General features: G+C 32.2%; 5 protein-coding genes across 5 annotated transcripts; 4 read left to right on the forward strand and 1 right to left on the reverse strand.

Annotated features, from left to right (window-relative positions):
* Positions 1-6710: 6710 nt before the first annotated feature.
* Positions 6711-7211, forward strand: LOC17897725 (probable calcium-binding protein CML17). Its single transcript, XM_006303799.1, has one exon. It carries the CDS (start codon positions 6711-6713, stop codon positions 7209-7211), a length of 501 nt encoding a protein of 166 aa, XP_006303861.1.
* A 478-nt stretch (positions 7212-7689) lies between these two features.
* On the reverse strand, positions 7690-9007 carry LOC17898668. Its single transcript, XM_006304156.2, has 2 exons — positions 8803-9007; positions 7690-8364 (listed from the first exon to the last, which is right to left on the reverse strand). Exons 1-2 carry the CDS (start codon positions 8931-8933, stop codon positions 7896-7898), a joined length of 600 nt encoding a protein of 199 aa, XP_006304218.1. The 5' UTR covers positions 8934-9007; the 3' UTR covers positions 7690-7895.
* A 3020-nt stretch (positions 9008-12027) lies between these two features.
* Positions 12028-13766, forward strand: LOC17900078 (syntaxin-22). Its single transcript, XM_023776779.1, has 7 exons — positions 12028-12279; positions 12500-12593; positions 12677-12816; positions 12997-13056; positions 13149-13306; positions 13390-13490; positions 13568-13766. The coding sequence occupies exons 1-7, from the start codon at positions 12086-12088 to the stop codon at positions 13631-13633; spliced, it is 813 nt and encodes a 270-aa protein (XP_023632547.1). The 5' UTR covers positions 12028-12085; the 3' UTR covers positions 13634-13766.
* Positions 13767-14066: 300 nt separating this feature from the next.
* Positions 14067-14902, forward strand: LOC17900341. The gene is made up of 2 exons (XM_006303939.2): positions 14067-14382; positions 14711-14902. Exons 1-2 carry the CDS (start codon positions 14067-14069, stop codon positions 14731-14733), a joined length of 339 nt encoding a protein of 112 aa, XP_006304001.1. The 3' UTR covers positions 14734-14902.
* Positions 14903-16200: 1298 nt separating this feature from the next.
* Positions 16201-18148, forward strand: LOC17898641 (probable L-gulonolactone oxidase 1). The gene is made up of 3 exons (XM_006305949.1): positions 16201-17122; positions 17231-17332; positions 17433-18148. The coding sequence occupies exons 1-3, from the start codon at positions 16201-16203 to the stop codon at positions 18146-18148; spliced, it is 1740 nt and encodes a 579-aa protein (XP_006306011.1).
* The last annotated feature ends 137 nt before the right edge of the window (positions 18149-18285 follow it).

The following is an 18285-nucleotide window of genomic DNA, read 5'->3' on the forward strand; positions in this document are numbered from 1 at the left end:
TTTTGTCATCATTTAGACTTTAATTTGATTATATCCTAATTTTCCTATGTGAGGAATAATGATCTCAGAATAATATCTTTTAACCACCAACAAAGTATATATGAATATGTTATTTTACAAAACTAAGCAAAGTATATATGCATATTTATTATACAAAATGATTATGTAGAACAGAAAATGTGAATTATTTTTATTTTTAAATATATAAAGAAAAAACCTCGCTCTGGTATTTTTCTTTGCCAGTAACGTATGTAATGTATGTATGATAGATAATAATTATTTTGAATAAATATTATAGCAATAATTATGCTTTGTTTTCATAATTTTTTTCTAAACCTTTCATTTTTATTTTATTTTATCACAAGGCATTTGTGTTAAAAGTATTATTATGAGAAAAGATTTGATGGGAAACAAAAGTTAAGCTTTCTTAACAGTTATGCGGGAAAAAGAGAGGTTTATGTTTCATGATGTAGACAGATTAACCTAATCAAAGAATAATGTTAGGAAAAAAAAAGATATTCTCACTTACTTAAAATATTATTAAATGGATACCAAATTCAAAATGCACATATACAATTTCATATTTTAGAACTAAAGAAAAATAATATTCCACCTGAAAAGAGCCACCATTCAATGGGAACAAAATCTTTTTGTTGAATGTACTATAAAGGTTGAAATTTAAAGAACATTACCATAATGTTTTTTTTTTGTGAGGTATGATCACACCAAAGAATGAAATCAGTTATTTTATTTTATTTTGAATAAGACATTACCTAACAATCATCTTTAATTCCTTTATTCAAAGGAAAAAAAATTATATATACATTTGTCTGTGTAAAAATAATAAATTTACTTCTATGCGTCATTGTGGTTAAAGGTTTAGCCAGTTGTACTCCCTGTTTAAAAAATCCCCACCTAGGTCCGATTACTCTCCGTGTAATCGCTAGGCCCACCCTATCCGCTTTGATTAATGACTAATCCCCGCCTAGATTTTTTTATCAGTCTATTAAACATTTATATTAAAAATTTATGATTTTTTACAATAATTTATGTTCAAAACTTTAATGAAAATCATAAATTTGGCTTTAAAGTTATGATTTTTGATATATTTACTACAACTTTGAAACCAATATTATAGTTTTGTATGTTATACTGTGTTTTTTCATTACCAGAAGTCGAGCTATACATATAATTAACACCATATATTTATTATTTTTATTTATTTAATAAAATAATCCTAAAACTAATCCCCGATTAATCCTCTTTTAATCTCCGATTTTCTTGCTAGGCGCTAGGCCCACATTGGCCGTCCGACTAACGCCTAGCAATTTTTAAAATAAGGTTGTACAATATTAGTATATAGATATTAAGAGTTGTAGCATGTATGCAACCTAATCTTTTCCTAAAAGATTACCATAAGGAACAAATAGAATAGTAATTACCATAAAGACTGTACATAGAAGTACTACACTTTGAACATATTTAAAAACTAAAAATCTATCTCTGAAATTTTGATTTTATGTTTAGCATGCCATGTCAAATGATTATTTTCTTGTATTATGTTTATGTCACAACAATAATTTTTTTTTCTTCCCAAAAATGAATCTTTCATTGCATAAAAGAAGTTTTCATTTCAATTTTATTACTATATACAAATCAAACATGTATTTTGGTTTTGTAAAGGTGTAGGTGAATTATGTTACAAAATATCTCTGATATTTTATTATCACATTACGTATTTGGAGCAATCTATATATATAAAATTAACTTTTTCTCTCTTCTCATGATGCCACATAAGCATCCACATAAGCCACATTTTTTTTAAACATTAAAATAAATTTAAAACATTTCATTTAGTGCATATTTATGTTACTTATTTAATTAATAGAAAGTTTCTATAAATAAAAATAAATTATGTGAAAAAATGAAATGTTAAAATAAGAAAAACAATACTTTATTTTTTTTATTAGTGGTAATAATATAATTCAACTTTCATCTTAAATTGATCATAATTTAATATTTTAAATATGTTACTGAGTTTTAGAATGGAAGTAAAAATTTATGGTAGACTAAAACAACATTTTTGTAATTTTATATATAAAATTATAAAGAGGAAAAATAAAATAAAAGTGAAATATTAGTTTATAACATGATAAAAAGAAAAAAAATGATATTTCATAAATTGAATCAAATGCTTTTAATCCAAACTAGATTCGGACCCGCACATACGTGCGGGATTGATTTCAAAAACTAAATTTGTTATCATGTTTGCAATATATTATGTATATGTAGAGTTATATTTGTAAAAGATATTTCTTAAGAATGTTATTAACATTCATAACCCAAACTCGTACCAGTTCAGTATTTGATTTGTTTTCAATTTAGTTTAAACAAAAATAACGATAAGATTTGGTTTTGTTACCCCTAAAAACAACTATATTAAAAAGTTATATAGTAAAAAATAAGTGGTTGTCTATTTTAGACCGGATAAAACAACTAAAAATAAAAAAATTCCTAACCCGGATGATAAAAATTTAAGCGGGTTAACACGTCTGCTATTCATACTCTGCAACCGATTAAAATATGTTTAACTCACAAATATATACATTTCGCATTCTCCACATTAGTAAATGATATATTTGCATATGTTCTGTTTGAATTCATGTATTACGCTAAATTTCCGATCCCTCTTTTAGGAATACAGTTTAGATAATGATTTTTATTTACTGAATTACCCGTACCTTACCATATATGTTATTTCATATAGTCTATATTAGTAAATAGTATGTTCGTATATGTCCCACTTGAGTCCCCGTTATCCCAAATTCCTTTTACCCTATATTTTCATTGCGTATTTTACCAATAACAGTTTAGATAATGGTTTTTATTTTCTGAATTACCCGTTTTCTTCCCATACACGTTATTTCATATCCCAATATATAAGATAAACTTATATTGTTCGCTTCAATGATTAAAAATTAATTTAGATTTTAATAATATATATAAAATTAACATATAGTTATATTTTTTCCTTCTAAAAAAATTGCAGATAACCTGTAAACCCGACGTTTGAGCAATAAATTATATAATCAGTAAAAGTATGAAATTAAATTTCTTTATCCATTAAATTATCAGTAAAATTTCAAATTAGATTTATTTATCCAAATTAAATTTTTTTTTGTTTTTAACTATTCTTAATGATAAGTAATTTTAACCATGAATAGTTTTTTTTTGATAATTATGTTATTTATATTAGTAATTTTTAAGATTATAATATTTTATATTAGATATATATATATATATTGCTTTTTGTTTTATTAGAAAGCCTTTAAATAAGCCACAAAACCAACGTTGACCCGGAAAAATATATAATTATCAGAAATAGCTTTAAAATTGAAATTATTGGTATCCAAATTATATAATCTGTTTCGTTATCCAAAGTTCTCGTTATGTATTTTATTTGAAATAGTTTGGATACTGTTTTTATTTTTATTTTTTTAAATGAATTTTTTCCAGAGCTCTTTATGTTATTTCATGTCCTTGTATTTAGAACAAATAGGACTATAGAAATTTCATCTAATACATTTTTAAAAAACTTTATTCTACTTCAAAAACTTTTTGTATTTCACATATAAAAATTATAATAATGTGAATCTTCTTTTCATATAAAATAATTTAAAATACAATCAATGATTAAAATATGAAATATGAAATAAGATTGCTCTATAATTTAGAATAAGAATTAAAAGTGGTTGGATTCCATTTGAGAAGATTGCTCCATAATTTAGAATTTTACATTAGTTATTTTTGGAATTTGAAATAAGATAATAAGTATGTATTAAACTTGAAAATTTTATGAGCTATATTTCGTAATATTTAATGAGGATTTTCATACCTATATTTTCGTAATAATAAATATTTTCTTAATTTGAAGATCTTTTTAACTATTTTTTAGGATACTTGATTTTAGGGATCACTGCTTTTTTTTAAAAAGAAATATATTAGTTTAAATTAGGTTAAATATAGTAGGAAAATCTAAAATATGTTTACAAATACACTATTCGAATTTAATATGCCACATTTTATGGTAACAAATTTATTATGATTTCCAAAAATATTAGTCAGTTATTAGTTTTGATTTTTTATTATGTTTCCTAAAATTTTGGATTTTTTTTAAATTACCTTAACTATCCTTATTCTTGTTTATTGTTAAATGCATATGCTCTACACCTTTTAATTGTATACTATATGCTTACTTTATTCAAATTGTTTTCCTTTTAATAGTATAGATAAATATCATTTTATTTTAAACGTTTCAAAAATTAAAATACTATAAGATTTTGAAATATATTAGTTTAAATTAGGTGAAATATATTAGGAAAATCTAAAATATGTTTACAAATACACTATTTCGAATTTAATATGCCACATTTGATGGTAAAAAAATTATTTTGATTTCCAAAAATATTAGTCAGTTATTAGTTTTGATTTTTGATTTATTTTAAAATATATTTTTTCCTTTCAAAATCTGTCATTAATTTTGTTTGGTTATAGGTTTAGAATTACATAAAATGTAATTTTTCTTTTAAATTCTGTTTGGCTACACTTATAAAAAATGCTTCCCTTTTAATAGTATAGATTTGAGTATTGAAAGATAATAATTAAAGAAAATATAATTATAATATTTTTTGAAAATCAATTAAAAATATAATAAAATATCACAATATGAATAAAAAATCAACGAAACAAAATTATAAACCTCCCGCGCGGAGCGCTGGTCAACTTCTAGTTAATACTAGGATTTATCCCGTGGTACACCACGGGTCCATAATTTAATATATTTGCTTGATTTATTATTTTTATAGTTGGTTTATATACTATAGTTTTATACGTTTTTATATTATTTTAATTTTATATAATTTTATGAATTTGTATAATAAGTAGACTCATAGATATATGTGGTCAGTCCGCGATACACTTCACAAAAAAAAAAAAAAAATTTGCACAGGATGATTTGTTGTAAATAAAAATTTATATTTTAACTTAACCCGTAAAACTTTTTTAATATACACAACCCGTAAGAAACATATAATCATATTTATATAAACTCAAAACCGTTCATTCATATTTATTTATAATATTAATATATTTGAAATATTTTGAGTTAAAATATTAATAATATTTTAAATTTTTGTCGAGTTTAAATATTTTTTATATTTTAAATATTCTATAAAACTTTAAAATTTTAATTTGGATAATTGAGAATTCAAAGTTCATGTTCATTTGAAGTTGTGAAAATATTAGTACTATTTATAATGGCTTTGAGCTATCTAATGTTTTTACCTTATAGACGTTGTACATATATTTTTTCCTTTATCGTTTGAGTTATATACGCCCGTTTTCAAAATTTTAAATTGCAAAATGTGGGGAAATTTTTTGTATTTTTATTATAAGTATATTTTATGTAATAATATAAATTAAAAACAAATAAGATTACATAAATATATTGGGGAGATATTTGATTTATTAGAGAGAGACATTTTAGGAAATCTTTTTGTTGTAATAAATATTTGTTTCCAATTTTACAATTTGCTTGTGATTTAATTACAAAAATTTACTTTTAAGTTTTGTTATTTATTCAATTGGCAAGGGTTTGATTATGCAAATATTATAAAATAAAAGGTTATAAACCTAAATAGATTTTAGTACCAAATGTACTTCAAAAATGTATATATAGATATATAATGTGGATTTTCAAAGTGGAAAATGCGTTGTTAACTCGAATTCTAGTGACTTTAAGGTAAATGGTGCTTTTACCAAAAATAAAACTTTAAAAGAAAAGGGAAACAAAATGAATCTTTCCAGGGACTTTTAGGAAAGACAAGCTTTTTTTATAAATGCCCTACAAAATCTGTTCAAAGACTAATCACTCCACTCATGTAAATTTAATACTGTATAGAAAAATATTAATTTATATTGACTATTAAGAACCATTAACATTGCTTAATTCTTCTTCTTTTATTGTGTCGGTTCGCTCATCTTTATATATTCTTTGCCCATATGTTTAATACAATAGTTTTTGTTTTATAAGATTTTTCTCTTTTGTTAATATATCTAAATATTCTCTAGTATTTTGCAAAAGTAATCCTCAATGAAAATACACAGTGGTAATGTCTCGACAAAATTTTGTGTTGTTTTCATATTTTGTTGTGACATAAAATATAGTGGAAAATTAAATATTGCAGAGAACATCAGTAGCAAATCATCATGAATTCTTTGAATTCACCTAACCTATAATCACAAACCTTATAAAAATTCAAATAGTTCAAAGTACATTTGAAGACAACGTAACTCCCTAAGAGTTCAATTAAATATCAGTTAGAAAAAAAAAAACTTAAAACGTTTTAGTTCTTGTGCTAATTAGACCCATTAAACAAGTTTACGTTTATTTTTTTTGGGGTTTAAAACATGTTTTTAAGTTTGAGCCCTAGTAAAAAGGAAGATCCTCAAAAAATGGAGGAACCAAAGAACAAGCCCTTGGCCTCTTGGGTTGAATCTTATCTAATTCCCAAAAATTGAAAACTTCTTTTGTGACATTTCTTGATGTTTTGATATTAACTAGGACAAAACACAAAGAAGTTTCGGTTTTGTGTGTTTCTCAAAGTTAGAACATAATTAAGAAACGTGTAGATCAAGCAAGTGATATTGTTATGAGCCACAAAGTCTCCAAGAAGTTAGACGAGGAGCAAATCAATGAACTCCGGGAGATTTTCCGGTCATTTGATCGGAACAAAGACGGAAGCTTAACCCAACTCGAGCTCGGATCACTTCTCCGAGCACTCGGGATTAAACCTAGTCCAGACCAATTCGAAACGCTTATAGACAAAGCCGACACTAAAAGCAACGGACTCGTCGAGTTCCCGGAGTTCATGGCTTTGGTCTCCCCGGAGCTTCTTTCGTCGACGAAGAGGACGACTCCTTACACGGAGGAGCAGCTTCTCCGATTGTTTAGGATATTTGACACGGACGGCAACGGTTTCATCACTGCGGCGGAGTTAGCTCACTCTATGGCCAAGCTTGGCCACGCCTTGACGGTGGCGGAATTGACGGGGATGATTAAGGAGGCGGATAGCGACGGAGATGGCCGGATTAATTTCCAAGAGTTTGCTAAGGCTATCAACTCTGCTGCATTTGATGATTTATGGGGCTGAGTTAGCTTTTTTCAGTGGACTCTTCCATTATTAAAACTTTATTTTTTCTAGTTTCTATGATTAGTACTTCTCATGCATTAATCTACAAGAAACTTATATGCTTAGATTCAAAATAATTACTCAAGTATTGACAACAAATGGTTTCTGAAATAGACATGCCTCGTAGTGATTTGAGTAAAACAATTTTGTTTCTTTTGTTATTATTGATCTTTGTATAATCATTGCTAAGATATTGAAAATGTAAATAATCTTGGATTCTTGGTCATCTCAATTCAAGCTCTTGCACACGTCTATCAACCTGGTTTGGTACAAGAATCTAAATGCGTCTATATCACCTTAGGAAACATTTCCATTGTAAAAGGTTACCAAATTTCACCATACAACAAAGGTTAAAAATGTTTTACAAAAACCTAGTAATGGCTAGTTGGTGCTTGTTGATGCAAATGAATATACTATACTAGTAAATGAGACTGATGTATAGTAATTATAACCTCAGTGTATATGAAACTTTATTTAAGCGTTAGAAAGGAAAAAAAAGACATTGTCATGTTTTCTACATACTTGCTTCTGATTCTATCCACAATCAACATCAGTGTCTGGAGCTAAAAGTTAAAGATAAGAAAGACACAACTATGTCAAGAAAGATTAGAAACTTTAATGGCTTTTCTCTTGCTGCCTCGTCTTTCATCTCCGTGCCATCCACTGCAAAATGTCTTCCCTGATTACACCGTCAAACCTGCCACCTCTACCATAGCTCGGTTGAATCAGATTTGCGGCTAGACCACCACTGTAATGTCTGTACTGAGTTGAAGTTCCATTGGGTTTAGGCGGTTGGATCATCATAGAGACAGACGGGAACGGCTTGTTGCGGAAGTGTTTCAGTGAGGAGAACAAGTTCCTATCGGATCCACGGTTTTGAGGAGTCTGCGTCGTGTTTGTGTGCGATCTGGGACGGGAAGATTCCGCTAGTCTTTTTGCCTTGTCCAAGTTGGTATTATGCGGTAGTTCTGGCCGAGTACGGATCTGTGCTGCTGGCTTCATCCGGTCGAGCCAACGAAGAATCCAGTTCCCAAGATTCCTACCAACTTCTATATCTCTCTCTTGTATATTCTTGTGAACCGAGACTGCCACATCGAAGATTTTACGAGTCCTCCTGAACCAAACAAGACAACAATACAGTCAATGCATAACCCTAACCAAAAGAAGCTAAGCTTCTAGATTCAACCTGATGATACCGTAACGACCACATTCATAAACTTGTCCAAACCATATGCAAGTGATAAAGATTCAAAGACCTCAATTATACCAATCTCTTGGAAACAAAGGCGAATCCAACGATTCAATTGCATACCATCAAAATCAAATCGAGAATTACTTCAATTGCAAAAGATCAAACAAAACAACAACAACAACAAAGAGAGCAAGAAACGACTTGATTTCACAATTTTGAAACCATAATATATTTTCGAATCAGCAATTTCAAAAACAGAACAGTACAATTTTTTTATCACATTCTAAAAACAAACCCTAATTTCCCCCAAATTGAGATTCCGTAATACATCAGAAACCAATCGAAAAAAAAAAATCTGACCGATGAAGAAACTGACGGATTTTGGGATGTTTGGGAGTAACAATACGACGCTGGATCTTCAAGGCGAGTCTATAAGTACGTCTCAGACCCAAGAAGTAGGCTGTTCCTAGAGTTATCTCCCAGAGAACCATCTTCCTTCTTCTTCTTCTTCGGCTTCACGATTTATCTGATGATCGCCATTTCGGTAGTCTCACTGATCTTTCCTCGGCTGGTTTATCTCGGTGTTGGAATCCTCCTTGTTTTTACTTTGTTCGAGTTTTAAGTTATTTTGGGCCTTTATATGGCCCAATGGATGACAAAAATATATATGTGGCCCAATCTTTTAAAAACCTCTATATTAATTAAAAGAAATCATGTTGACAAATCAGAGAAGAGATGTATTTTGTTTTAGTTTGTTAAAAAAAAGAATTATTTTGTTATTTCCTAAATAAATATAATAATTAAAATCAAATTGTAATTGAATTTGTTTTTCTACCAACCATATCTTGATTAAAAAATTACTCCCTGGGTAATAGGGGGAATGGTGTTTATAAAATTAACTTTTGAAGCTAACGAGCGATCTAAAATAAGCAGATAAGAAAATCCGCGTTTGAGTTACAATAACGAGAAATCTGACAACTCGTTTAAGAGGTTGGAGAAAGCTGACAAACAAATCAGTGGCAAGTGAAATAAATAAACTAAATTTTAAACATTTTCTAGAACGTATTCCTCTTTCCAAATTATTGTTGTATTGTAATCTTTTCATTGAACAACCATTTACAAAGATAAGTTCTTTTTAAAAAATATGGCCCAGTAACGGCCCAATACGACTTTAGATAGCCCTGGGCAGAAAACCCGGTACCGAAGAATCGCACCGGTTGGCACCCGGTTAAGGCGGTATCGGTTCGGGTACGGTTCCAACGGAATTACCAAATGGGTTTTGATGGCAAAGTAAAATGGACTTCGGTCCGGTTCGGGTTTTACCTTAAGTTAATATGGACCACCGATTATACTCGATCCTCTAAGCAAACAAATATATGCCATTTAGGGTTATGATACCCTAACACCAAGAGTTCTTTACTTTGACATACCAAAATGATGTTTTTTCATTGTTCTCATTTTTTTATCTGCTACTTGAGTTATTAAGCTCATGAACTTGATCAATCTTTTGTTATGTTTTCATGAGTTGTTAAAATATGTTAAACGTATGGTTAAATTTAAGTTCTTAAGTTGTAGTTTTGGTTAAAGTTATGCTACTTATCGGTTATTAAGTTCTTGTTTTGGTTATTTAATCGGTTATTTTTGGTTAATTAGTTGGTTATTTCTATTTTTAATCGGTTATATCAGGTTTAAATTGGTTATATCAGGTTTGAATCGACTATTTGAGTACTTTGGTTACTGAAAATAACCGAACCGATTATAACCCGAAAAAGGTTTGGTACACTTCGGATTTTGAATTGGAGTAGAGAACCGACCCGAACTCGGCCAGTTACTAACCGTTCCGAACCGAATTAATTGTTAAATACCAAATGGTATCTATATGTCTAATACCGATTTACCCAAAACCTGGTTAGATAGAACCGAACACCGATTGGGTACCCGATTGCCCAGGGCTAATTAGTCTTTAGACTTGTGTGACGTAAACGCATGTCTTTTTCTTTTGACTCCGTCAACGTGTCTTTGACGACAATATAGATAAAGTCAAAGCAAAAACAAAACTTTAACTGTTGTCATCTCCGTCTCCGAAGTATTATCTCTTCGAAGCAATTTCGGATTTTGTGTGTGTGTTTTGGTTTATCTTCAAACATAAACTCAGAAATCGAGAACACTGCCATCGAAATCTCTCTCCTTTTAGCCCTTCCATTATCAAAAAGATGAGCTTTCAGGATTTAGAAGCAGGGAAGGCCGCAACAAAGGGATTTGAATCAAATCATTTGATCAACGGCAAGAGAGAGAGATGGAACACAAGCGGTGGCTTCCGGTATCTTTCCTTCTTTTCAACGGCTTGTTAATACCCTCGGCACACCTAAAGATACGCCGGAGCTTGTCACAAGCTGTGAGTTTCTTTCGTGATTTGGAAGAATCATGCATTTGATCTGATCCCCAAGTGTAATTTAGGTTAAATCATGCCTAAGTCATTTTAGGGTTTTATGAGATGAGTCTTGTGTTTTCATGTTTGGATGCTTTTTGGTCTAAAGTTTTAATCTTTATGTGTTGTATGTGTTGTTCTGTGTATGTTGTTGGCTTAGTTCACTGTTGATTTAATCAGGCACAAGACAAGATTAGAAATTATGAACTTGGTTAAGACACTTCGGCAAAACTTAATTCTAAAACGTATTCCTCTTTTAGTATATAAGATATAAGATAAAGTCTTAAGATTGTATTTGGTTAGTCGAATATGGAAAACAAAAGGTAAGAACTAAAAATGTAAAATCTTCTTAATTTACTTATACAATAAGGAACAAAAAAGGAAGAAAAAAAACAACCATAGACGTTTATATAAATAAGAAAACCTAGTTTCTCTGTTGTTACTTGACTCACAAGTCTTTCCTCTCAAGAAATACACACAGACACAGACATGATTCTTCTTCTATTACTCATTCTAGTTTTGTTTCTGACGGTACTTACTTGTGTGATGGGTTTCCTAATATTACTGCTCCTTGCTATCCTGTGCTTCGCATCACTGATCGTTTGGATCATCATATCACTGATCGTTTCGACCATCCTAAGATCCAACACCTTCGTGATAGAATTCCAAAACCGTCAAGGACAACCGACTCAATTCAACCTCTGCCTCGACAACAACAATCTCTCTTTGAATCTCTCTGTCCGAAAAACTAATACTTGTACTGAAATTTACTATGCTTATGCGTTTCGTGGCCTGGCCGATGTAAACTACTTGTCATCTCATGGTTACTATAGTTTCCCCCGAAGTATTTAACTTTTGAGAATTTCTTTACATTCGTTTTCTAATTGTGATTTGTATGTTAAAACGTTCTCTTTTTTTTTTTTTTTTTTTTTTTTTTTGTCGTCAAGTTAAAACGTTCTCTTTGATTTTGTTGTATTGTAATCTTTTTCATTGAACAAAGATAAGTTTTTTTTTTAATATGGCCGAATAACGGCCCAATACGACTTTAGACTTGTCTGACGTAAACGCATGTCTTCTTCCACGTGTCGTCGAGTCTATGACGACAATAGATAAAGTCAAAGCAAAACAAAACTTCAAATGTTGTCGTCTCCATCTCCGAAGTATCTCTCTTCGAAGCAATTTCGAATTTTGTGTGTGTTTTGAATTAACAAAAAGATGAGCTTTCAGGATTTGGAAGCAGGGAAGCCATTGAAACCACCGCAACAGAGGGATTTGATCAACGGCAAGAGAGATGAAACACAAGCGGTGGCTTCCGGTATCTTTCGGATCAAAACGGCGGTTTGTAGTTTTCAGTGGCTTGTTCATAACCTCGGCACGCCTGATGATACGCCGGAGCTTCGTCACAAGCTGTGAGTTTTTTTACGTGATTTGGAAGAATCATACATTTGATCTGATCCTCAAGTGTTATTTAGGTTAAATCATGCCTTAGTTATTTTAGGGTTTTATGAAATGAGTCTTGTGTTTCAATGTTTGGATGCTTTGTGGTCTAAAGTTTTAATCTTTATGTGTTGTATGTGTTGTCCTGTGTGGTGTTATGTTGTCGGCTTAGTTCTCTTTTGATTTAATCAGGCACAAGAAAAGATTAGAAATTGTGAACTTGGTAAAAGACACTTCGGCTAAACTTAAGGAAGCTAGTGAAACCGATCATCGTAGCGATGTTGCTGTAAGTGTTTTTTTTCCTCTCAATGTGAAGATTTATTGTTTTGTTATTAGCTTCTTCTATTGATAGATATGGTATTGGTGCAGCTAAGTAAGAAGATTGAAGATGCTAAACTCGCTAGGGACTTTGACACAGTGTTGAAGGAGTTTCAGAAGACACAGCATATTGCAGCTGAAAGGGAAACTACTTACACTCCTTTCGATCCAAAAAACAACCTTTCTTCAAGGTACATTCATAAGAAGTGGTATTAGTTTTGTTTACTTCAACAGTAGAGATTATTTGATTGGTCTAGTCTCTAGTACTCTCTACCTGTTTTTGATTAGGAACAAGCTGGTTCAAGCACACAAGTTGTTACCTGTAGTTGTTTTCTTGAAGTTATTACTGATGTTTCTGTGTTCCTATTCAGTGAGGTAGACATTGGCTATAATAGATCACAAAAGCAGCGTGTCCTCAAGAAATCTAAAAGGTACATAAGTTTCATCTACTCTGCATATCTCTGTAAATAAAGATTGTGTTCATGTGTGTGAGTTGTTGTAACCTCTCTTTCTTTATCTGAAGGCAAGAAGTTGTATTTCTTGACAACGAAATTTCCTTCAACGAAGCGGTGATAGAGGAAATAGAACAGGGGATACAGGAAGTTCAGCAGCAGATTGGTGAAATAATCGAGGTGTTCAAAGATCTTGCGGTGTTGGTTAACTATCAAGGAACCACGATGGGTAAATTTTTCAAGCAAGAACAAAAAACTAAAGACTTTGATTCCAATTCTCAATCCGATCCTCTTAATATATATTTCTGGCAGATGATATGGGTAGCCATGTGGAGAATGCATATTCAGCAACAGCTCAGGGAAAGTCCCATCTCGTGACAGCGTCCAAGGCACAACGATCAAAGTCATCCTTGGTAAGAAAAGCAGAGAATAATCCTGTTCCATTTGGTTGTTAATCATGTTAACTTCTCCTTTTCTGGTGATTATGCAGATGTGTTTGCTAATGGTGATATTTGGGATCGCTCTTGTCATTGTTATCATATTACTAGTAGCTTGAGATGGCTAGAAGAAATACAATTGTGGTCGTACATTCGAGTAATGTAACAATACAACTTCGTTATTACATTTTTACTTGATTTAGTTCATATGTTCAAACTTGAAATTTTCTAATATGATTTTAGGAAAAATCATAAAATCTTTTCAAATTCCACCTAAAATTATGCATTTTAGACTAAAGAAATCTTATCGAATCTTTCGGTATCATTAAAAATCAAATTCATAAACTGTTTTCAGTAACAACAGATTTTAAGATAGGTTTTTAAATCATTAGTTTAATAACAATGGATTTCATTTGACTTTTAAAAATCTATAATTGAATAACATAGGATTTGTAAATATTACATAAATCGTTAAAAAAAGATACTTCATATATGTATATGTGTGTGTTTCAAGATACTGAGAGAACAAGAGTGTGAGATTAGAAAAAAAAAATGGAGAAGCAAATCTTTTGTGAATTCCTAGTGGTAATGATGTTGTTGTCATCATCCCAAATTAAGGGAGATATGAGCGAAGGATGTAATGATTGGGGCATCTCAGCTCTGATGGGTTGTCCACATTCGATTGCCAAGAAGCTTCCAGCTCCTCGGACACCATCCCAAGGTTGTTGCACTCTTATCCGAATCATTGGGATGAAATGTGTGTGTGAAATTGTCAATAAGATAATCGAAGACACCATTGACATGAAAAAGCTCGTTAACGTGGCCGCAGCTTGTGGCCGTCCCCTTGCTCCTGGTTCACAATGTGGAAGTAAGTCTTTATGACAAAACATATAAAGCCTTTTAGCATAAATAGGTCTTAGGTTTAATTTTTTAACTATGCTAAAGATGCTTCCCAACCCTAAGAGTACTCTCGATATTTATAATTAGTTAATCATAATATCTCGATTTTGTTTATAATTAATCACTTCATTACAGGAGAATTACATTGACATGTAAATATTATTCCTACGACTGATTTAGTTTTAAATATCGGAAAATTAAACCCATTTCTTCATTCATAGATATGTGTAGACATGTAGTCTTTATTATACGTTGCAACTTTTATAATGCTCTTATTGTGTTTCTTCTTATGCAAGGTTACCGAGTTCCTGGTGCATGACATGGGATGAATGCGATTATGCGAGTATACAATAAGCTAGTATCAAGTATCAATTTTTTTTTTTTTTTGATGAAAGTGAAAGAATACAGCATAATGTGATGACTGGTGTTACAATGGAATCAGAAGAGAGTCCAGATTTTAAAAATGCTATTGTTTCGATATGTATATTTTTGTTTTTCTGTCCAAATTCTTCTTCTTAGTGCTTTTGGAAGACGAAATATTTTTTTGGCAAGTCAAATATGTATCTTGTCGTTTTCTAAAAGAGTAAACTATGCGATGTAAATGATTTATTAGCCAAGAGGGCCTCAACAAGCAAGGTCCAGCTGCGTTCACACAAGTTCTCTGACTCTCATTTATCGGCTGCAGCAACTAGATCCGGCCAAAACATGCGGGTTGTGACACGTTACTCTCAAAGCATCCCCAAGCTCGTTTGCACTGACAGGAAGGACGGGGTTCCCATAATTAAGCACCAAGTTCTTAAACAACGTCGTCAGAACCAATCCGGAAACCAAAACTTTAACGAGTTATGTAGGCCGGATTAAACAGAATCCTATTTAAATGTTTACTTGTAAAGCTATGGACCATGAAATGGTTCAAATCTATCTAAATTTTAAATCTGCCAAAGGTTCTTAATCATACGGTTCTTAATCAAACACTCATAACGTTATGAATCTCAAAAATATACTCAAAACACTTACCATTCATTCTCTATTAATAGATATATGGCAACCTGATGTAATTTATGATTTGGAGTATGTGAAGAAACTCTAGTTATAGGTACCTTGTGCAAACGATGCGGTTCATAAGCGTAAGTTAAAAGCCACCAAAATCAGCCTCTAAGAAAAGAAAAGAAAAACAGTCAAAATTATAAGTGACAAGGAGATGAGATAATTTAACAAGATATAAATAAAATGATAGGAAAATATAAGAAAAATAAAAGCAAAATATAAGTAATAAATTAGCAAAATATCTCGTTACAAACAAAGATGTGAAACATAAATTAGCAAAATATAAATAATAAAATGAATTTAGTCATGAACATTCCAAATATATAGAAACACTTGATCAGTAGGAATTGACAAGCACAAACCAATATCTCTTGCTTTTATAGCTGCATGATATGGGATGAATACAATTATGCGAGTCTGCAATAAGCTAGTATCGACTATCAATTTCTTTGTCCACAAAATGATTGCATGCATAAAAAATGCAAGAGTAGTAATATATATATATTTATGATAATGGATCCTATGTTAATATGATTTGTCCATGTTTGCTTAGTCAACATTACTAAAATGTGTTACCATAAACATATGATTCGCAAATCAAAAATATGTTTGATTATATATGTTTGTGGTAAGGTTGAATATATATTGATGATATACTATGTTGAACATGTAAGTAGTATATGAATGAGACTGAGGAAACACTTCTGTTGCAATTTGTTTTTCAAAAGTTTCTTACGAAATGGTATTTTGGCTAAGTTTGATATTTTTCTTTTGCTTTCTCACATTTGCTTCCCCAACTCCACCGGATGATCCGGTCAAGTGTGACTCAGGCAACTCCATGTGCTCTGTGACGAACTCATATGGAGCCTTCCCTGACCGTTCTACATGTGAAGCGGCAAAGGTGGAGTACCCTAAGACTGAGGCTGAGCTAATCTCTATCGTGGCTGCAGCAACTAAGGCCGGCCAAAAGATGCGGGTCGTGACTCGTTACTCCCACAGCATCCCGAAGCTTGCCTGCACTGACGGAAAGGATGGGGTTCTCATAAGCACCAAGTTCTTAAACAACGTTGTCAGAACCAATCGGTACGCCAAAACTTTGACGGTTGAGAGCGGCGTAACACTAAGGCAGCTGATCGAAGAAGCGGCTAAGTTAGAGCTGGCTTTGCCATATGCACCGTATTGGTGGGGACTCACCGTTGGAGGACTAATGGGGACCGGTGCTCATGGAAGCTCGCTGTGGGGTAAAGGAAGTGCGGTTCATGATTACGTGAGCGAGATAAGAATGGTTAGTCCCGGTTTGGCGTCTGATGGCTACGTAAAGGTCAGGGTTCTTAGCGAGACTAAAGACCCTGAGGAGTTCCGTGCGGCCAAAGTTTCTCTAGGCGTTCTTGGTGTTGTCTCTCAAGTAACCTTCGAGTTGCAACCTATGTTCAAGAGATCGTTAACGTACGTTATGCAAAACGATTCGGATTTTGAAGATCAAGCAGTGACGTTTGGGGAAAAGCATGAGTTTGCAGATTTCTTATGGCTACCGAGCCAAGGCAAAGTGGTGTATCGAATGGACGATCGAGTCCCGCTCAACACTTCAGGCAATGGCTTGTTCGAATTTTTCCCATTCCGTTCACAACTCTCGGCAACGTTAGCCATCATCAGATCATTAGGTTAATTCTTTATTTCTCAAGATAACTACTAAACAATACAAATATATATAATTTGCATAGTTATAATATGTTTCTTATACATTTATCTACGTTTATGACATTATAAAGAGGAGAGTGAAGAGTCATCAGGAGATGCAACTAAGACGTGTGTGAGTGCAGAGGGAATAACATCGTTTTTGTTTGCACTCTCATACGGTCTGACTAATAATGGTACAAAAAAATATTTTCTTCACTTACTTATGAATCTGTCTTACTGTTTCCATATATATATAAGGCTTTACAATTCTTCACTTGTAATTTTCACGGGCAGGTACGACATTCACAGGCTATCCGGTAATAGGAAGGCAAAACCGTATGATGTCGTCCGGTACATGTCTTGACAGTCACCAAGACGGACTGAACACATCTTGTCCATGGGATCCACGGGTAAAAGGCGAGTTCTTTCACCAAACAACATTCAGTGTTCCACTCACATTTGTCAAAAGCTTCATCAATGACATCAAAGCACTAGTAAAGATTGAACCAAAAGCTCTCTGCGTCCTTGAGCGCAGCAACGGCATTCTCATCCGGTATGTCACGTACTCTACTGCTTTCCTTGGGAAAGAAGAAAAAGCTTTAGATTTTGACCTAACTTACTACCGAAGCAAAGATGATCCCTTGGCACCGCGTCTATACGAGGATTTCATCGAAGAGATCGAACAAATGGCGATATTCAAGTACAACGCGTTGCCGCACTGGGGGAAGAATAGGAACATAGCGTTCAATGGCGTGATTTACAAGTACAAGAACGCGAACACGTTTTTGAAAGTGAAAGAGAGATTCGATTCTTTAGGGTTGTTTTCGACCGCATGGACTAATCAAATTCTAGGTTTAAAAGGAAACGTGACGATTGTGAAAGAAGGATGTGCATTGGAAGGACTCTGTGTTTGTTCAGATGATGCTCATTGTGCTCCCGACAAAGGTTACTTGTGTCGTCCAGGTAAAGTTTATACAAAGGCTAGAGTTTGTACTCGAGTACATGCCTAAAGATAATTCATCATACGAAAGTTTTAATAAAGTGTAATCCATTTCATCCTTAGGTTAGGCTCTCTTATTTAAATCTTATTGGGCCTATAAAAGTCCAATAAAAGGCCCAATTTTGCAACGACAAAACAACACACCCG

The sequence above is a fragment of the Capsella rubella genome, unplaced genomic scaffold (genome assembly GCF_000375325.1).
Source record: "Capsella rubella cultivar Monte Gargano unplaced genomic scaffold, Caprub1_0 scaffold_1, whole genome shotgun sequence".
In the NCBI taxonomy this organism is placed as follows: domain Eukaryota; kingdom Viridiplantae; phylum Streptophyta; class Magnoliopsida; order Brassicales; family Brassicaceae; genus Capsella; species Capsella rubella.